General features: G+C 49.0%; 2 protein-coding genes across 3 annotated transcripts in view; both read left to right on the plus strand.

The window, feature by feature from the left end:
• Positions 1-6,923, plus strand: part of RNF43 (ring finger protein 43) — a 54,834-nt gene extending 47,911 nt beyond the window's left edge. Inside the window, exons 6-9 of the mRNA XM_037809874.1 lie at positions 401-562; positions 1,108-1,210; positions 1,846-3,201; positions 5,388-6,923. Coding sequence (XP_037665802.1) covers positions 401-562; positions 1,108-1,210; positions 1,846-3,201; positions 5,388-5,431 — 1,665 coding nt within the window. The 3' untranslated portion in view covers positions 5,432-6,923. The remainder of the gene's footprint in view (positions 1-400; positions 563-1,107; positions 1,211-1,845; positions 3,202-5,387) is intronic.
• Positions 6,924-8,335: 1,412 nt separating this feature from the next.
• Positions 8,336-13,962, plus strand: SUPT4H1 (SPT4 homolog, DSIF elongation factor subunit). 2 transcript variants are annotated; one of them, XM_037810137.1, is made up of 5 exons: positions 8,336-8,492; positions 9,014-9,120; positions 12,158-12,213; positions 12,469-12,522; positions 12,974-13,962. In XM_037810137.1, exons 1-5 carry the CDS (start codon positions 8,424-8,426, stop codon positions 13,039-13,041), a joined length of 354 nt encoding a protein of 117 aa, XP_037666065.1. In that variant the 5' UTR covers positions 8,336-8,423; the 3' UTR covers positions 13,042-13,962. The 2 variants fall into 2 exon arrangements, with proteins under 2 accessions (XP_037666065.1, XP_037666066.1); XM_037810138.1 differs by having other exon boundaries at positions 12,469-12,483.
• The last annotated feature ends 7,155 nt before the right edge of the window (positions 13,963-21,117 follow it).

The following is a 21,117-nucleotide window of genomic DNA, read 5'->3' on the forward strand; positions in this document are numbered from 1 at the left end:
AGAGAGAGGTGTCAAGGATGAGACTCAGATTTTTGACCTGAGTGACTTAAAGAATGGAATTACCATTTACGGAGATGGGGAAGACCAGGTGAGGACAGGAGTGTGGTTAGGGGTGGTTAAGGGAACAGGAGTTCAGTTCTGGGCATGTTGAGTTTATTATGACTATTAGACATTATCGTTCATGAAGGAAGGAAAGCTTAATAGTATGAGCAGGGGGCTAGGGTGGGAGGGCTTGGCCTGCTTGGCAGAGCCATGTAAGTTCTCCAAGGGGACAAACTCCCAAGGGAGGTCAATTGGCCATGTGATTGAACTGGGTAACTGGGAACCACGTACAAGCTAGGGACCAGGGGTGAGGGAAGAGAAGGCTTTATCCCATCCTGAGGCCTGTGCCTCTTCCCAGGATCCCCTTCAGCAGCGAACAGCCTGGGCCATCAGCCAGCTGGCCACCAGGAGGTACCGGGCCAGCTGCAGGAGGGCCCATTCCGAGTGGCCAGACTCAGGTAGCAGCTGCAGCTCAGCTCCTGTGTGTGCCATCTGCCTAGAGGAGTTCTCTGAGGGGCAGGTAAGGCAGGGCTGAATAGCCATGCTGGGAAGGGAGACAGAAGCTTTCAGTGGGTGGTAGTGGTGGTAGTGGTGGTGGTGGTGGAGTGTCTCAGGGCTGGTGTGGGTGCTCCAGGCTGCATCTGTGTCTGATGTATCCTGCATGGAGCAGAGGTAGGGAATAACCCTGAGTTTTGGTCACTTTCCTGGTTTTCCAGGGGAAAAAAAAACAACTATTGTTTGTTGAGAGGGTCCCACAGACCAGACTCTGTAATAGGTGCTTTATATGCATTATCTCATTTTAGCCTCATGACAGTGAGGGGTGGGGGGAGATTAGTTTTGATCCTCATTTTACAAGCAGAAAACTGTCTGTTAAGAAACTTGCCCAAGGTCATATCGCTAAATGGTAACATCCATGTCTACCTGATACCAAAGCCCCTACCTTTCCTATTCTACCGTGAGGTCTTTTGCAAGTAGGTGAAAGCAAGAGGGAGAGGCCTACACTTATCAGGGAGGTGTCCTGGGTCCTGGCCAATCCTTTGGATTGGACCCCTTTATTTTCTCCAGGAACTACGGGTCATTTCCTGCCTCCATGAATTCCACCGCACCTGTGTGGACCCCTGGCTCCATCAGCATCGGACTTGCCCCCTCTGCATGTTCAACATCATAGGTAGGAGGTGGGCCAAGGACTCCACCTTGGGCAGGGGGTGGTCCGGAATGTGGCTTCCCTCTGCGAAAAGACTTCTGCCTTGAAGCTGAGGAGAAAGCCGAACTGCCACGATATTTAAACTGTGTACTGCTCAAGAGAGCTTCCTCTGAGGGGAGGGCCATTCACCTTGGAACCGTCTTTATTGATTTCAAAGTTATCTGTATTTTTATGACAATTTTGTTGGTTCTAAATTTGGGTGATTTGTGTACTTATTATTCCAATTTTCTGGCAGTAAAGTATCCTAATGTAACAAAATCAGTACACTATGATAGTTTTCTGAAAGATGCAAGTGAAGTATCTTGAGGAAAGACAGCCTTTTTCTAATTCACCCAAAGGGGCAATATGGCTAGCAGTGGCCCAGGGGGAGAAAGCCCCAGATGGCTGGTGGGTGGAGGAGCAGGGACTGACATACAGAGGGGAACTCCCAGGCAGAGGGCTTGGTGCAGGGAGTGGGGGATCCCCAGGGCACTTGCAGGGTAGGGATGACTTCACAGGCCATGCAGGCTCAAATAGATTAGCTACAGCCACAGCTTTCCGAATGTATCCTCCGTGCGTTTGTGGAGTCAAACATTTGCGCTCTTGATTCTTTCTTCCAGGGGGAGATTCATTTTCCCAGTCCCTGGGACCCTCTCGACCTTACCAGGAACCAGGCCAGAGACTCCACCTCATTCGCCAACACCCTGGCCATGCCCACTACCACCTCCCTGCTGCCTACCTACTGGGCTCTTCCAGGAGTTCAGTGGCTCGACCCCCACGGCCTGGTCCCTTCCTACCCTCCCGGGAGCCAGACATGGGCCCTCAGCACCACCGCCTCCCCAGGGCTGCACATCCCTGGCCTGCAGGGGAGCAGCAGCACCTGGCAGTGGCCCAGCATCCTTTTGTACAGGGCTGGGGACTGAACCGCCTCAGATGTACCTTGCAGCACCCAGCTGCTTGCCCAGTGTCCACGCGTCGGACCAGGCCTCATGACAGCAGTGGGTCTGGGGAAAGCTACCGCACAGAACGCAGCGGCTACCTGGCAGATGGGCCAGCCAGTGACTCCAGCTCTGGGCCCTGTCACGGCTCTTCCAGTGACTCAGTAGTCAACTGCACAGACATCAGCCTACAGGGCATCCATGGCAGCAGCTCAACGTTCCACAGCTCCCTGAGCAGTGACTTTGACCCCTTCATTTACTGCAGCTCCAACAGGGGGGAGCTCCAGAGGGAGGAGACACCGCCTAGCATGACCTCTCGGCCCCGTTCCTTGGACTCAGTGGTGCCCAAAGGGGAAACCCACGTCTCCAGCCATGTCCACTACCACCGCCACCGGCACCACCATTATAAAAAGCGGTTCCAGTGGCACGGCAGGAAGACTGGCTTAGAAACTAGGGCTCCCCAGTCCAGGCCTGGTGTTTCTCGGACACAGCCACAGCCAGAGGTGCCCTCTCCTGATCAGCAAGCCACCAGATCCAACCCACCTGCTCCTTCAGGGCAGCTCCTCAACCCACAATGGCCCAGGGTCCTCACAGAGCCAGCCAATGGCCCAGCTGAAGCCTCCACCCCCCACCCCAGTCCCAGTAATCTTTTCAGCCTGCAGAAATCCAGCCTTCCTGCCCGACACCACAGGAAACGGCGGGGGGGTCCCTCAGAGCCCACCCCAGCCTCTCGGCTCCAGGACTTGCCTGTGCATCCTGCTTACCAGGTTTTTCCTCACTATGGCCCTAGCATGGCATTTCCTTGGTCCCCAGAAGCCCACCCATTGATCTTTGGGCCTCCAGGCTTGGACAGGAGGCTGCTACCCGAAACCCCAGACTCCTGTTACTCAAGTTCACAGCCAGTGTGGTTATGTCTGACTCCACGCCGGCCCCTGGGACCACATCCACCTGAGGAGGGGCCTTTAGAACTGAGTCCTGGCACCCCAGAGGGCAGGCCATGCCCTTACCCACACTGCCAGGTGCTGCCAACCCAGCCTGGTGAGTTTTCAGGGGAAGTGGGTGTGGTGGGGGAAGAGAAAAAGGGGAGCTGGATACTGCAGACGGGTGAAGCCAGCCAACAAGGGGTTGAGGGAAGTTAAGAAGAATACAATAGACGTGACATTGAAAATATTGAACTGACATAGCATAGGATACAGCTGAGTGATGGAGCACTTTGGCTTTGCCAAGTGTTACCCCTACTAGCCTTGCTGGGGCATTAGAGAGACTCATGTCTCTCTAATGGAGCAGCAGATCAAATAGAAATGCTTCAATATTTTAACAATTGGTATAGCCATACCAGTGCATACAGCTCAATATTAGCTCTAAATATGAAGAAGACCAAGAAGTGTTCCTTGCCCTCGAGGAGAACATGATTTTGTAGAAGAAATAATTACAGACAACTGTGATACTAGGCCATATGAAAAGAACTACATGAATTATGTTAATAATAATAGAGATCACGGGTGGCTCCCAGCAGCCTTGTGGATCCTCAGGTTTTCTCTTCTCCTGTTGGGGTAAAGGAAAAGCCAAGGCTTCCCTTCCACATGCCCTTATTAATAAACTCAATCTCATTTTTTGGGGAGCCCAGTGCATCTCTGTTGCTGTATGACAATCAGTGGTGATAATGCAAATTCTCAACTTCACCTTTTTACTCATTTGCCCAAATACTCCCTCTTCCCCTTCCAGAGACCTCCACTTCCTATTCCTCCTTCCCCATCTTCTCCCATAGAGTGGATAACACAGATCTCCACCTTCAGCATCACTAGAAGGACCCTTCCACCCCAACAGGAGACCCAAAGAGCCTGAAACATAAGCCCCACGTTTAGGAGTCTTACAAGCAGGATCCGAGAGATGTATTAATGTATTTCTTCCCTGCCTCCTATCTTCCTTCTGCAAACATATATCCTATGCTTGCTGTGTGCTAGTTTCCAGCTGGGGGTTTGAGAATACACAGATGAAAGACATGGAATTTGCCAACCAGGTGATCCAGGTCCAGTGGGGAGACAGACATGCAAGCAGTTAGAGTGCAGAAGAGAACTGCTTTCACAGAGCCATGAATATGCAAGCTCCATGTGTATGATGATTCCATTTGAACCCTGTTGTGCATATTTTCAGTGCTGCCAGGTCCAGACCACCACCTGCCTTCTCTGTCAAACTCAGAACTAGTTTCAATGCCTCTTTTCCCTGTTCCTCACATCCAATCAATGACAAGTTCTGTTAACTGTATCTCTACTAGCTTTATCAGATTCTCCTCCAGCCCAGTGCTTTAAGAAAAGCCGAAAGACCAAGGCAGTAGGCTCCTGGCTCTTCCCCTCCCTCTACAGGGCCTTAGGAGCTGGGTTCTGCTCTTACCCAGTGTTATGTCCTATAAAGTTATGCAGCACAGCTACCCGTTCATCTACCTTTCATATTGCTGCCAGGGTCATCTTCCTCACAGCAAATGGCCCAGAAATCTTCAAATGTTCTCTTTTCTCCACAGTAAGGAAAAAATCCACCCTGGTTTGGCCTTCAAGCCCTCAGCACCCTCTAGCCCCAATCTTCCTTCCCAACTGTATTTCCCACTCTGCTCCTTCCCTTATCCAACCCCACGCTTTAGCCAAACTGGGCCACTTGCACACTTCTTGCAGTTCCTGCAGCCCAGAATATCTTGTTGCCTTCCTCTATTTCCATAAATTCGGTTCTTACCTATTACTGCAGGTCTGGTTCATTTAACCCCACTCCTTGGAAGCCTTTCTTGATTGCTCCATTTGGACATGATCTCTCCCCTCCGTTTATACAACTCTTATAACCCTGGTCCTGTCCAATTGGTGCAGTAGCCATTTATATGCACATCTTTTCTCCTACAAGGTTGTCAGCTCCCTCCTTATTCTTTTGGTCTTCATATGGCACATGGTAGCAGGCCAAATTCACAAGTGCTTTATAAATATTTTTTGGATGAATGAATGAAGAGTAAGTTTTGGGATCACACTGGTTGCTATATGTTTTTCTTTCTCTAGATTTGTTTTTCTCTCCTCTGTTTCTCAACTGGGGCCCCTCTAGGCCCTCAATCTAATCATAATTTCTTGACATATTCCCCGCACCTCCATTTTTCGGGTCCCCTCCCAGCCATACCCTCCCATAAGTGGGAGAAGGAAAGCCTGGCTTAACCCTCAGTGATCTCTTTCTTCCCTTCTCTCTGAACGCAGGGTCAGAGGAGGAGCTCGAAGAGCTGTGTGAACAGGCCGTGTGAGATGTTCAGGCCTACCTCCAACCAAGAGTGTACTCTGGATAACTTGGAGCCCCAACTGGCACACAGTCCTGCTCCTGGGAGAAGGAAGGACCTCAACAAACATCTCTGTTTTTGCCATACTTCCTGAAACCACTGGAAGAGGAGTGGTGATGGTGGGTGGCAGGAGGTGCTGTTTCCTGCTCCTAGCTATGGGGTGATGTTTTCCCCACCTTGTCTGTAGAACACATCTGCAATGCAACAAATCAGTGTCCAGCCGGGCAACCAGCTACTGCCTGTGTGTATGTGTGGGCTGGCTCCCTTGAAGGTTACGATTTTTGAGGGCAGGAACCTATAGATAGGTAGCTAGGGTGTTACCAAGGTGCTGCTTCTACCCTGAGCCCCACTAGGGCTCGTGTTCATACTGGGCAATGGGGTCAGCTGAATGAATGACCCTTTTTCACCTCCTTCCTTCCTTGAACCCTGTACACCAGCTCTGGCCCTCCCTGTAAGGCTGCTGCTGGGGGAGCTACATCAGGGACAACCCCAGCACTATTGTTTTCCTTTTTTGCAAAAGGATCTGGAACACAGGTGATCCCTGAGCCCTGAAAAAGGGGGTTTCCTGCAGGCTTCTCCAGGCAGTGCCTCCCCTGGTACATAAGGGAGAATGTTTCTCCCTTTTGTCCTTAAACTGTCAGATCCAGTCTATTAAGTCAGAGGAAAGGCTCTGGGAAGCCAGGGTGTGGGTTTCTGTTCCTAAGGCAAGTACAGCATCTGGAAGAACCTGTGATGAAGCCTCTGATGTTCAAACTCTCTTGTCATCCCAGAAGCCCCAGTTCTTCTCAGGGCTGGGGATGGGGTGGGAAGAGTATGACTCTTCTTTGGAGATATCCTGGCTCAACGTCCCAAAGCAGGCAGAAGGGAGAGAATTTCTGCTAGACTTCATCTGGAAAGAGGGAGGATGGAATGAAGGTAGAAAAGGCAGAATTATAGTTGAGTAGGAAAGTCAACAAGGAATGTTTTCTCTTGGAGCAGGGATGGGGAACAAGGGAGAACAAAGGAAAAGCAAAGTGTGACCCTTGGATTTGGAGGGCCCAGAGGCCCAGCTCCCCATTGTAAGCCAAACAGGGAAGGGAGCCATAGGAAAGGTATGCATGTGGGAGTACAGCTGGAACAGGAGTCTGGCCTGGGCAGCTGGTACCTGAGTGGGCAAGGGCTACGGGGCCTCCTTAAGATGGCATAGCCCCAGCGTGGCCTGACCAATGCTGGCCCCTCATGCATTATCCCATTTGGAATGTGAATGTGGGGGCAAAGTGGGCACAGGGCCCCCACCTGGGAATCTTCCCTCAAAGTCAGTGGGGGGACTAGCACCTAGGCACCCACATGGGTATTTATATCTGAACCAGACAGAAAGACGCTTGAATCAGGCACTATGTCAAGAAATGTATTTATTTGCTAATATATTTATCCACAAATACAGTCTGGTCTTGTGGTTTCATTCTGTTAACTACCGTCATTCAGGGTAACAACTACATCTCCTTCTGTATCTACAGAAATAAACTATTTCTGATATCAGGGGCTAGGCTCTGATTTATAAAAGGATAGGGTACAGTGGGGGGCTTGGCAACAGTAGTTGGCTTGTAAGCCCCTGAAAGCATGAAGGAGAAAGCTTGTCTGACTTCTCATCCTGGTTCAGTTATTAGTTATCTTTATAATTGTACTGTTTACTTTGCACTTTAATTTGCTGTGCTTAGATGACTTACTTTGTGACCTTGGGCAAGTATGCTAGCTTCAGTTTTTCATCCATCTGATGGGCCTACTTCACAGTTGTTGCAAGGCTCACATGAGCTAGCAGAGAGTGAAAACACCTTCCAAAGCAGAAAGTTGTTTTTCAGTAATAGACAACATTTAAACCCTGGTTACAAAGTCCATCTTAACACACCATGGAATGGGCACCAAGCAGGCTTCACCTGGAAGCTGTTTCAATTATGAGGCCTAGCTGTGAAGAGAGAACAGCAGGGCCTGAAACGATCTATTTATGTCCCAAGGCCCCAATTCAGATAAACGTGACTGACCGCGGTTCTACCCACGCAGAGGACTACTGTGGGGATAAAGTAGTGCTGTGTGGGTGTGAGGAATTCCATAAAGCCAGGAGAGGACTTCGCTCTCTTCGTCACAAAGCACATTTTCCCCTTCTGCTTTTCCGGGCAAGATTTGGTAGGGGAGGTGGTTTTCTGGTGCCCAGATTTAAACCTCCTACAGAGTTAAGGAAAAAAAAAAAAAATTAAAGGATACTTAATCCCCTACAGATGTTCTGAAGAAAAGGAACTGTGTCTACTGTGTCTAAACACTAAAAGCTGCACAAAGTATAAACTATCGGCTGTAACAGGCTAGTGTACAGGAAGAGTTTTTAAAAATGATTAAGTATGCATTTTTGCCGCTGTCGCTCGCAGGCCAACTTTCCTGTGGAGGGCGAACGGAAACTCTATAGTGCTCTCGTAGTTCGCGTACGAAGCAGGGGTGGGGCTGTCCCTGGATTTGTTTTCGATTTCTGCAGAAATAATGCAAAGGGAGACAGTAGACTCTGCCCCTGCGCTTTTGAAAAGAGAAGACAAAGAATCTAGGCTGTCATCTGGGATCCTTTTAAAGGGACCGGAGGCCTGGTGCCAGCGCCCTAGATCAAACAGCCCGCGCAGTCGGGAATCCGGTACCACGCAGGCCGCCGCCCCGCCCCCACAGGGTCCCGCCGCGCGGCCCAAAGGCCCCCTGGGCCTCGCCGTAGCGCCCGCGCAGGTGACGCGGCTGCGCGTCAGCCAGGTGACTCCCCGCCGGCCCCGCCTTCCAGGCGGGAGAAACCATCTCCTATAGCGGGGGGTGAGGCGGGGCCAGCGACCTCCCACACCGGAAGGGGAAGTCCGAGACAACAAGTGGCGTGCATCCTGGGTAATTTGCTGTTAACTTCCTGTGAGTGAGGAGGCCGTGGTAAGTGGCTGTGTTGTTCTTCCTCTCGGAGAAGATGGCCTTGGAGACGGTGCCGAAGGACCTGCGGCATCTGCGGGCTTGTTTGCTGTGTTCGCTGGTCAAGGTATCCATCAGGGTTCTGGTAATGGGACCGTTGGGGGACCAGGCTGGGGGAAAGAGGGTGAGTGGAACGAGGGTGAAAGATAGTAAGGTCCTGGATCTCCAGAGGTAGCGGAGAGAGTGGGAAACCGAAGGAGGCCATTGTTTACGTCGCGAAGCAGGCGGGCAAGTCTCATTCCTCAGCTGTGAGCAGAAACCTGGCCCTTGACGACGTGCAGTGAACTTATGTCGGAGCCGAAAGACAATGGGGCTCAGAGAAGATGGGGCTCTGCAGCTGAAGGAGTAGTCTGAGAGGGTGCCTAACCCGGAGGGGATTATGGAAGGGAACACGAAGAAGAAAAACGGAAATAATAGAGGAAAGAGTGTGAGAATGGAACTTAGGAATTGAGTTTTGGAAGTGGTGGGTAGGGGACCAGATGGAACAGAGTCAACAGAAAGGACTAAGGTTGACTAGGTAGAAAAATTGAGAGACCGGCCTTTCTTTTTGGCCTCCCTCATGCTCACCTCTCTTTTTTCCCCCCTCAGACCATAGACCAGTTTGAATATGACGGCTGTGACAATTGTGATGCATACCTACAGATGAAGGGTAACCGAGAGATGGTATATGACTGCACCAGCTCTTCCTTTGATGGGTAGGCCCTTTCATATTCCTTCATTCATTTCTGCATTGTACCCCTATCCCCATCCCAACAGTGGTGGGGCAAGCTTGTGAGACCTAATCCTGGTTTCTTATTTGGCAGTGTAATAGCCACTAATCATATGTGATATATGGCTAGTCCAAATTGAGATGTGCTGTTGGTGTAAAATACACACCAGATATCTAAAATTAGTATGCAAAATTGTAAAATATGTTAATTTTTTCATATTAATTACAGCACATTGAAATGATAATATTTTAGATCTATTGGATTAAATAAAATATGTTCTTAAAATTAGTTTCACCTTTTTCTCTTTTCTTTTTGAATGTGGCACTAGAAAATTTTAAATGATGTGTGGCTTTCATTACATTTTCATTGGACGGTACTTCACTAGACTAGCTCCTTGATGGTAGGAACTGTGTTTATCTTACGTACTGCTACTTAGCACATGGTCAGGAAGATGGTAGATGCTTAGCAAATCTTTGCTGAGGGTGTGAAGATTCTTTTTGAAAATGAGGGGAAGCTAAGTTACAGTAATGGTTGACTATTGCCCCAAAGCTGATGTTTTTAGGTATCTGTAAGAGATCTTATATAAAAAGTTCTCCTTTGACAATATTACCCAGTTGGGAGAAGGGAAAAAGTGGGAGATATAAGTGATGGGGTCTCACTTCTACTTCTCTAGAGTAGGAGCCAGAGGGCAGTATTCTTTGGGACTATGGGGGGTACTATAAAATTTCTTTTGGCTTCTAGGCCAGTTACACAAACTGGACTCAAACCTAGTACTTACTAAAGTTCTTTCAGGGTAGGGCCAACTTCATTCCTTCTTTAATGTCCTTTAGGGAGGAATAAAGAATTGGGCAAAAGATGTTGACAGGGAATCTTTACTTGCTACACATGCATGTATATACTTAGATACTCCAGTTCCTTTGTTCATTAACACATTAGTACAGTGTAATTGTCTTTCTCATGGAATTCTTGCATTTAATAGTTCTCTGTTTTCTGTTCTCTGCTTGACTTAGATGGGTTTGGTAGCTTGTCTAGATTGAGCTTCTTGACATCTGGGAATATCTCTGTCTTGTTTATCAGTATGTCCAGTGCCTCGCACATAATAGTAATTAATAAATAATGGATGGATGGATGCAGGCGTAAGTCATAGAGCAAGTTTTTATAGAATACCAACAATCATACTGTCATCGAATGTTAGAGATCTAGACTAACCCTTTTATTTAACAGTTAGGAAGTTAAGTCCTGGAGCAGTTGTGACTTCAGAGTCAGTCAGTGACAGCAGAAGTTAGAACTCAGATGTTAATAACAATCATTAATATTTGTAGAAAGCTTACTCTGGCAGGTACTGTGCTAAGTGGTTAATGTGTGTATTATCAAGTTTAATACTCACAAAACCCCCGTTCAATTGTATTATCCCCTTTTTAACTAGTGAGGAAACCAAGGTACAGAGAAATTTTATTTATTAAGATCACATAGTAGGAAAGAAGATATATCTGGGATATACCCAGGCTGCCTGACTTTAGAGGCCCCACTCTAAATCAGTCTATAATACTGCTTCGCATCTGTGGGTAAAGTACTATGTTAGCTGCTGTGAGAGATGGCAAGAGTTACACAGTGAGATTCTTATTAGTAAGTGAGACATAGTGTGAAGCTTTGCATACTAGGTTTTAGATTGCACAGATCAAGTGCTAAAGGAATTCAGAGGAGATGTAGAAGACTTCGGCAAGAAGTAGAGGAGGTAGAAGTTGAACCAGGCTTTTAAGGAAGGAAATACAGGATTTTTGAAGAGTTTCTGATGAGTGAGTAGTAGAAAGAGCCTTCCAAACAAAGGGAGTGACTCATGCAAAGGTGCAGTGGTAGAAAAAACCAAGTTATGTTTGGAGAATGGTGGGGCACTCTGGTTAGGTTAAATCATAAGGTTGGGTAACAGGGACTATAAGGCTGGAAAGATAGATTGTGAAGAACGGAGGACAATATACTTGTGCCCAGGAAGATAACCTGCGCATATGCCTATCCCAGATCAGTCTGCAGGGCCACGGGGCTGGTGTTATCCTCCTTGCCATCCCTGGAGGTGGAGTCACTTCCACTCAAAGTACATGGCTGAGAATGTAGAATTTGGATAGGGAGGGAGGCGCCCCAAATAAGAATCTAGGGTTGTTGCCAAGAGAAGAGGAAATGGATATTAAGGAGACAATCAACAAATGTCATGCATAGAACATACCTGACACAATAGGCAGTCAGTAAGCATTTGATTGAATGAATGAAAGACAAAAGTGACCTCTGTAGCTCTGAAAGCACTTGAGGCTTACCTGTCTTATTCAAGTTGAGGGCCTCTAGCCCTTGAGGAGCCTTTCTGTTGCCAGTGCTCTAGGATCAGAGCTACCCTGGGAAGGACTATTATGGGTAACTCAAAGAGCTAACACTTAATTAGCACATACTGTGTGCCAGGGTCTGTGCTAGATGTTTTTCATTTATTATCACAGTCTTTGAGTCTCATCTCATGGGTGAAATTCTAAGAGGGGGTCTCCCTATGTGCTTCAGACTGCACAGCTCATTAGAGGTGGAGCTTGGCCAGATCTCACTCATTTCTAGTAGGAGGACCCACTATCTTGACTCACCCTCCGCTTAGCACAAGGCCCCAGGCCCCTTCTGGTCATATTAGTTGTAATCAGTGACTGACCAGTTACCCCTAAAGCTGTCCTGTTTCCCAGGGAATCTGGGCTAAGGTTGTTTTTGAGTCTGGTGAGTTAGTCTTTTGGGAATAGTAACTGACCTGTGGCTGGTGGGCCAGGGACATAAGAACAAAGGACCTTTGTCAGTACTAACTTTGAACCAGCCCCTTCCCAATTTTAGGACTCAGTTTCCCCTACTTTCCAGTAGAGACTCAGTGATGATACTTGGCATTTTCCTTTCCCAGAACGGTTTGTACTGGCTGGGAAGAGAGTAAAGAGGGCAGCTCCTTCAGCCTCCCTCCTCTCTAACAGTGCATGGCTCAAGTTGACTTTCATTTCTTTTCCCTTCCTAGAATCATTGCAATGATGAGTCCAGAGGACAGCTGGGTCTCCAAGTGGCAGCGAGTTAGTAAGTATCTCCCTTTCTCCTTATCCTGGCCTAGTTGTCCTATTGCGATCCCTCAGACCCAGTGGAGGGTTCTTAATACAGTGGGATAAGCGACCTCAGGGTGGGAAAGGGGGCTGTATGAAAGACAAGTATTGTCCTGTGTCCTGTCATTTAACCATGTATCCAAAAGAAGTGACCACTCTTCTCCTGGAGTTGCAGCTCTTTTGTTTTTAGTCTTAACCCACTCCCACTGTAATCTCCATTTTTCTCTTTCAGGTAACTTTAAGCCAGGTGTGTATGCTGTGTCAGTCACGGGTCGCCTACCCCAAGGTAATAATAATCGTAATAGTAGCCAGGGTTTGTTTACTGTACCAAGCACTGCAGAAGCCCTTTATCTGAATTTACACCAGTCCTCACACGCCATGAGGTTCTTCGTTTTACAGAAGAGGGAATTGAGGCACAGAGAGGTTAGATAACTTGCCCAGGGTTACCAAGCTAGTAAGAAGTCAGAATTTGAACTCAGGCGTTCTGGCTTCAGAACCCTTGGTTTTGACGACTACAGTGTCCTCCTTTTTCTTCTCATTCTTTGTGAAGTTGTTTATGAAGCTCTTGGCCTAGATCTTCAGTGGTATCAAGCCAGCCAAGCAGGGCTATTGATGAGCAGTCTAGGAGCTCCAGTTTGCTTATAGCCCCCTTCTCCCCCTGCAAAGTAGCAGCTGAGGGCCTTTTTTTTCCTTCTGAATCTTCTTCCCTCATGGAGCTGTTTCTTTTCCTGCCACAGGAATTGTACGAGAGCTGAAGAGTCGAGGAGTGGCCTACAAATCCAGAGACACGGCTATAAAGACCTAGCAAGATGCAGGGCTGCCAGCATCTTTGCTCCCCACTACCTGCCTATTTTTTGCTTGTGGAACTAAACAGGCAGAACTGCACATCCTCCTCACCCTCCAACTCTGAGACTCAGCAGACTGTTGAGAGAGCAGCACAGTGGTCCCCAGGCCATTTTACCTTCTTTGGACTGCTGGTGGGGGTGGGAGGAGTTTGGGTTGGTGGATTGACTGGGACTGAACTGAGAGGGGAGAACAATGCTGGTTTTCCTAACCACAGGACAGTGCTGCTCATTTGCCCATGGGCAGGACTGTGGGCCAAATCCAATAAACATGAACCCCTAGGAAAGTTCTTAAGCCCATGATGTATCTTGCTTCTCTCTCCTTTTCTCTTCCCTGGGCACAGTCAGAGGTCACTTGCCCTGTAAGTATCTTCCCAGAGCAGCAGAGGCCCTGCTGCCAGTCTTTGAGCAACTGTGCCCCCACGGTTGCAACCTCTCCAGTGTGCTTCCGGGGGTCTTGTTGGAAGGTCTGCTGTCCTGAGGCTGGGAATCCCATCAGCCTGGTGGTCCTGGTGTCTGGCATCACTTGCATCCATTTTGCCCTCTGGACCCATTAGCACAGTAGGTGTCCCTTGAAAGAAATCCTGAGGCTTCTTACTGCCCTTTTCCCCTTGACCATGTTTAATACTTTTTCTCCTCCCTTGTTTTCTTCTTTTTACTTCTTTTCCTATACCTTAGGCCAGCCAATAGCATCCATTTCCCTCCCCTTCGTCCCCCCAACTTACCCACATTTCCCCTAACTGGAGACTTTCAGGCCGTAGTTGGCTCCTGGGTCTTGGTCTGGCTTGTTAGTGCCTCCATAGGAGCAGGCCTCTCCCTCTCTCCTCTGGCCTTAGTAGGGGAATTTGTTTTTGAATAAAAAATTAACCATAAATTCTCATTTATTTAAATTCTCAGAAAATTTTATTATCCTCATTTTTATTTCCCCATGTTTCTTCTTTTCCTTCTGTAAAATGGGGATGATTACACCCTGCCTATTGACCTCAGGATTGTGATTATAAAAATGAAGCAATGTGAATATTCTATAACTTAAGTCTTGTAAAAGGTAAAATACATTTGTTTTATTTTTCTTAGCCATTCTTCAGTAAATACGGTGTGTGCACAATAAACCAAAACTAGCAGGGGGAAATGAGGCCCAGAACCACAACTACAGGCTTTGAGCTCTGGCACATTAGCAGAAGTGCCTGCGCTAGGGTGTTGCGGTCTCTTAGCCACCTGGTGCTGCTAGTGAGTTAGTTTCTCCTGTTAACCTGTGACCTGGAGTGTGTGGGAAGGAGGGAGAAGCATTCTGGTGCGCTCCTGGTCCTTTCAGAGGCCCGTGGGAAGGAAGCTGAGCATCCCAGGCTGCTTGTGCTGCCACTCATGGGTCCTCAAACCAGCACCATTTTCTCTGGTGTCTTGAAGCTCTGAGGGAATGGTCTGTTAACCCCAGTTCCAAACTGAGTTTTTCAAAGGTTTCCCCAACCTAGTAAACTCCAAAAGAGCTTCTTGGTTGGTTGTTCTGTTGAAAATCAGGCAGGTATACATTTCAGTCTGAAAGGAGCTTTGGGAAGCCACCCCACCAGGCCAGAGCTTTCAACGTGGGGAGAAGTGGGTTTCAGCAAGAAAGCCTAGGCTTTACAGCCAACACCCGACTTTCACTAGCTTTCTCAGAAAGTCCCTTGGAAAGCCCCAGCTGCTGTCCTGTGTCTCTGACACGGACATGGCTGCTTGGTGAGAATGGAAACAGTTGTGGGGAGGGGAGACAAGAGGAGATGTGCACAAATAACCACACTGGGGCTGCCTCAGCTCCACACTGAACTGGGGCTCTAACTGTCAGCCTCACAGGAAATGAAAGACACAGGCATCAGTGGGGTGGGGGGAGGGACAGCCTGTTGCAATGAGTTCTGGATTCCATGGTCTCAGAGCCAAAGGGCTCTCTCTGGGAGCTGCTTCTGAATTAGCTTTCTTGCCTCTCTTATCCTTGAGTCTCCATGTGGTGCCATTCAGCAGCCCAGACAGGCAATGGCAATAAGGTGTGGGAATCCCATATCCTACTGGGAGCCCACTGATTCAAGGCTTCCTGGGAGGGAGTGGTGCTGTGGTGAGGGGGTTTCAGGTGCTGCTGCTGCTGCCCTGCAGTCAGCAGCCATGTGGCCTCCATCCTGTCAGTTCTGCCTGTCAGAGACTTGGCCCCATTCTGACTGCTGTGGTTTAGAATTTGCCTAAGATCTTCTGATTTTCCCTTGGTTTCTTGCACAATTGTTAGGCTTAAGTAGAGCAAGTCTCCCCTAGTAGCCAAGAACAGAGTAGCCAAGCCAGACTGCCTTCCTGTTGCCTGCAGATTACCCATTCTGCAACCCCCACCCACCACATGGCTGTGGGGCTAGAGCCTCTAGCCCAGAAACTGGAGGAGATAAGTGGGCAGTGTGTGATTGAATGCAACCTCTAGCCCAAGGCAGGGACTGGTAGCTGACAGAGAGGGTCAGGATGTTCTAGAGTTAATGGGGAGCAGTTTCCCCAAGAATGATGGGGATGGGCTGATGAGGGCCCAAACTCAGGCAGGGCTTGGGGCTTGCCAGGTTTGGGGGCTGAGGCCTCTTGGTATGCCCACTATCTTACTTGCAGCCTGTCTATAATCTGTTACTTCCTTCAAGCCCCCTCTGTGATACCTTATCCATGTGTAAGCGTGTGAGAGACAGGTGAGTGATGTTTAAAAACAAAAAATGTCTTCCTTTGTCTGGAAGTTAGGTTAATGTTTAGTATCAGTAAAGCCTTTAAGTAGCATTTTATACTTGTCAAGGGTTTCCATATCCATTATCTCATTGGATCCTTACAAAACCCCTGTATCATAGTTAACATCCTTATTTAGCAATGAAGAGACTGAGGTTCAAAGAGTTACATGATTTGGCCATAATCAAGTAGCCCTAGCTCAAGAAATACATTGCCCACACCCCACTTAGGGCTGCTGAACTGTCTGACAGTTATCTCCAAATGCAGCAGGTTTGCTCCCTTCACCGGTGTTCCACAGGAACAGTGTAAGGCATTAGCTTATTGTTAAGTGAAAGTTACATGTCTCTATACCTACTGCCTACTCCACCTACCTCCCTACTCCCACCACCCACGTCTTAGCCCCCAAAGCTATAATCAGCTTAAGAGAGGGAGACAGTGTATGGAAGGAGATTCATGGGATTTACTCAAGTATCCTGGTGCAGAGAATTCGGAAACCTCCAGACCATCTATAGTACAAATTTAGCTACGTCTTCTATTTCATTCCAGCAGCAATTTGGCACCTGCTGACTTGTGCCCCACACCCTCCAACCTTTCATTTCATCTGTTTTTTCCTTCCTTTTCCTCCTGCCCCTTCCATCTGCAGCCTGATGATGGCAACTTCACAGCCCACTAGGACACTGAGACTTGAGTGTGTGATGCATGTGTCCATCTAGGGGCAGAGTCCCTGCCTCCCAGCGCTGCCTCCACCACTAGCCCTGTGACTTTCCCAAGTCACTTTATTTCTCTAAAACCTAAGTTTCCTCTCTAAAACACAGTTGTCAAAAATACAGTGTTAGATATCAGAATAGTGGTTACCATTTTAAGGTTGAGGGGTTCAGGAGGGCATGGGGGGTACCTAGGGCACTGGTTTGATTCTGTTTCTTAATTGGATGCTAATTACACAAATTGGTTCACTTTCTGAAAATTTATTGTTATATGCTTATGATTTGTTCACTTTTCTGTTTGCATGTTATGCTTCAAATTAAAAGTTTGCTTAAAAATGCAGTTGACATAAGAATCAAATACATTTAGGTAAAAGCAATTTGAGAGCTGTAAGACACTATTAAGTATGTGTAAGGGATTGTCATTATTATTATTAAAGGTTGTCCACCTCCAGATAAGTTCCAGGAGTGTGGCAAGAATATCATCCCTCTAGCATTCTTGTCCAGTAGATGTTCCCAATACATAAATAAATCAAAGCAAGCATTTTCCTTCGAGCACCAAGGCTTTTTACTTTAGTCCCTCTTTCTCTTACCTCATTTTCTGTGTGTGATAACATTTATGTATTATATACTTCTTTGCTGTTTGGACACAAGATTCTGAAAGTGATTTAACTTCTAGTTGGCTCAAAGTCATCATTATAAACCTCCGTTTTTTGTATCATGGTGAAATGGTTTAGGGATTAATTATTTTTTTATCACTTAGATTTCACACCAGCTGTCGCTTCTGCTGCTCATGTGAGGCTGTCCCCCTTCCAGTCTTCTCTGAGCTAGGAAAACAGCCACACTTGATAGAAATTGTTGTAGTGTGAGCTTGTAAGGCTTAAATTGAGAAAAGCGCGTGGCTGTGTGCCTGGCCCTTGGAGCTCAGAGGCCTGCACCAGTGGGAGGTGAGGTCCAGAGTGCTGAGGCTGTGGAGAGTGAAGGCAGACCACAGAACATCAGGGCTGGGAGAGTCATGACTTAGGCCAGCCCCTCACTTTATGGGTGAGAGGACTGAGCCCCAGAGAGTTCAGTGACTGGTCAGCCTGATCTCAAGAGGGGTTCACTGCTACTTCATGTGTTCTGCAGTGCCCCACTCAGCACCTATTGCCTTAAAATGCTTGTGTTTCTCTTAGCCCTAAGATACTAGGAAGCAGGAATAAAGGGCACAGAAAACTGTCCCGTGCTGCTAGCACCAAGATGCCAGATCCTCTAAGAGAGATGATGAAAAAATCTCTGCTTTAAACCTCAGCACTCCCCTGATTCTCAACACTCGCTTTCAGTTAGAGGGCAGGCACTATGGTGTCACAGAAGGATAACTTGAAGCCCAAGTTGCTTACCTTGGGGATCCAACCCACAGCAGTGGGCTTCCCTGGGCAGATGGAAGCCTAGGCCCCCAAGAAGTCAGGGAGCTGGTAGGCCCATTTTGAGAGCTCATGTGTGCTGCGTCCTGCCTGTGCACTGTCCTTGCACACTGAGTTCTTGTGCTACAGAGAGAGCTTGAGGGAAAGGTAAGGAGCAGATTCAGACACCAGGGCAGAGGGACCCCAGCTTCTCTTCAGAATGAATTCCTCATTCCTTCCCTAAACCCAGAAACAGCCACCCTTTCAACCCCTCCCACCATCCCGGAAAATACGTGGAAGGAAGTGAGTGCTCTGGGGCCACTAGGCGGAAGTGGGGCTTTAGCTGTCACCTCATCCCTGGGGGCTTGAGTAGCCAAAGGCAGAGGGGGAAATGCAAATCCACACTTGGGAGGGAGAAGAACTTCCTGGAAAGGAAGGGGTGGCAGCCATCGCCCAGACTTCCTCCTGGGCCTCTGGTCTGGGTATGAATTGGGGAGGCCTGAGGCCAGGGTACTGTTACAGGACATGGGAGAAGCCAGCAGCCGCACGCCCCGGTACAGGCAGTTGAGGCACTTCCTCTGGGCAGCTGAGGAGACTCTCTTCCTGAGTGCTGAACCCCTGCACCCCAAGAGACACGGGGATGGGGGTGGAGTCTTAGGCAGAGAGGTGGGGCATGGCCCGAAGCCTGGCAAAGGGCAAAGCCAGGCCTGGAAAATGAGATGAGGTCAAGGTGGGCATGTCTCTGGGGAATGAGAGTGAAGAAGGCAGGTATCAGTCTGTTCTGCAGATTGGGAAGATCCCTCTGACCCTCCACCTGTTCCCATTATAGACCAGAGGCCAGAAGTGGGAACCACACAGGGTCCCTGCAAAGGGATTTTTCACAGCAACTGGGAGGCAGGAATAGGAGAAGCCATCCTCTGGCTTGCACTTCTACTATAATAACCTACTACCTCAGTATGGCAATTTCCAGGTTCAGAACTGGCCACCTCATTCCATTGGATCCTGAGAGCCAACTCTGTGAGCCATTACTATTCCCCTTTCACAGATGAGAAAACTGAGTTTCATTTACACAGTTTGTCCAGGGTCACTGGCTAGGCGGGCGCTGCTCTGGTGTTCCAGCCCTTGTCCAACACAGCCATTCTTATGGGCTCCCTTCAGTTCTGCCAAGGCAGCTGGGGATCTGGGGCCCACTATGGGCCAGGGTGAGAGTCTTCCTTGTCTTCTTTCAGCCCCTTTGGGCCCGAGCCTGCAAGTGGGGCTCCTGGGGGTGCAAGTCTTCTGACTTGCACTGAGGTCTCTTTCAGCACCTCCCGGTGCTCACCCACCCTTACACCCAGCACAGGCGCCTGGGCCTCTGTCCCTCCCTCCCCCAACCCCGTTTTGCCCCAGGTCTCTCACCTCCCTCCCCGGGAGCCACAGCCCCATGACGCAGCCGCCCATGCCCCATTGGCTGGCCCAGGAGCATTTGCCCTTATTTGGCCAGGCCAGCTCCAGGCCGGGCCTCCCGCCACCCCCCCACCCCTCCCACAACCAGCCCAGCCCCCGCAGGCCTCTCTCACTTCATCTTTTTGAGGTTTGGCTCTGGGGCCTGGGCAGGCATCGCTTCAAACGCACTTTCTGGTTGAGTCACTTTTTAACGGCTCCACTGCAGGGAGCTGCTGCCGCTGGGGGCCCCAGCCTTAATGGCCCACCCTCCCCCATCTGACTTCAAGGGCTTCGGGGAAAGGGGCTGGGGTGGCCAGGAGCTGCTGGAGAGAGTCAGCCGTCCACTTGGTTACCCATTTCGACCCCTCTACTCCCCCCACTCATACGACTGGAGACAAAAGTTTGTCCTGAATCCCTTCCACTGCCTTTTCCAACCCCCTTCTCCTACAGAGTTCTTGAGAAAGGCTAGATCGCCACTATCTGTGGAGTAGCCCTTCCATGGTCTGCAAGACCTGGTTCGTTTGGGGGTGCTTTGAATTGAGCTCCCTTGTGGGGAGAGAAACAGGGTACAGAATATTGGCCTGATTTTCAGGAAGGTGAAACTTAACCTCACTGAGTTTCCGGTTCCTCGTCTCTGAGATGGGGACACCGTTTACCTCACTGGGTCAGCAAATGATTGAATGAGAATCAGATGTAAATGTGTTTTATAATGTTTTCTAGATGCCTCACTGCCACCTTTCCCCCTGCTCAGTGTGTGGAACATGGAGGTGGGTGGGGTGAATGAAGAAAGGAGCCCAGAGTGGGTCATGGAGCAGCAATTCACACACACCACTTTTCTTTCATCTCTTCACCCATCTCTGTTTTTCCAGCTGCCCCTGGGAGTTGAGGAACTGGTGTGTGGGTGGTGGTGGGGTGTGTGCATTCAACAGGAGGGAATAGAGTCTGGTCAAAGCAAACTTGCCCTTCGTTCCCAGCCAAGGTAAGGGGAAAATTCTGCAAAAGATCCCCTTCCAGCAACCCTGCCTTCTCTGAACTATGGGAGGTCTGCTTTTGAGCCAGCTGAGAAAACCCATGGGATGCCCAGTGGCTGGGCTGGCCTTGGAACACAGGCCCTGCTGCTCCCTCCTCCCAGGTCCCTGGGCATGTGTCCCCCTGTTCTTGGAGGCTTCTGAGAGCACAAACTGGCCCTTTGATTAACCCCTATTTTATAGATGAAAAAACAAAGACTGGGTGGCAGATTCAGTGACTTGCCAGAACTAAATTGCAGATAGCCACAGTATGTGTGTGTGTGTGTGTGTGTGTGTGTGTGTGTGTGTGGTGGGGGGAGGTGTGTGGCTAGACCTCTGGTCTCTTGTTTCTTAGTTTTGTCCTCTGCTTGGTGGTCCTGAGGATGAGAAATTACCATGGTTTCCAAAGTGAGAACCTCCTACCCCAGCTCTTAGGACACATATACACACTGTTTATTTGTAGCCGTTAAAACTGGAGCAGGTGCAGCTATGCAAGTTAAACCAGGCACCTGTGTGTGGAAGGAGATGGGAAGTTGCTTTCTCTCATTTCCTTGCTCCTGTTCCTAGGAGATCCCAGGATCTCCCATAGCAGTGGTCACGGTGGCCGCCTTCCTCGCACCCACATCCGCCTCCTTGCCCAGCCTATCCTGCCTCTCCCCACATGCTGTAGAAAGAGCCCTGAACTTGGCCCTAACTTGCTTTGTGACCTCAGGCTGCTTTCTGCCAATCTCTGGGCTCACAACTCAGTTTCCTGGCTCAGGGCCTGACAAAAGTGCTGTCCGACTTTGCTGCTGAAAAGTCCTTGAATAATT

Source organism: Choloepus didactylus, chromosome 18 (genome assembly GCF_015220235.1).
Source record: "Choloepus didactylus isolate mChoDid1 chromosome 18, mChoDid1.pri, whole genome shotgun sequence".
Taxonomy (NCBI): Eukaryota; Metazoa; Chordata; class Mammalia; order Pilosa; family Megalonychidae; genus Choloepus; species Choloepus didactylus.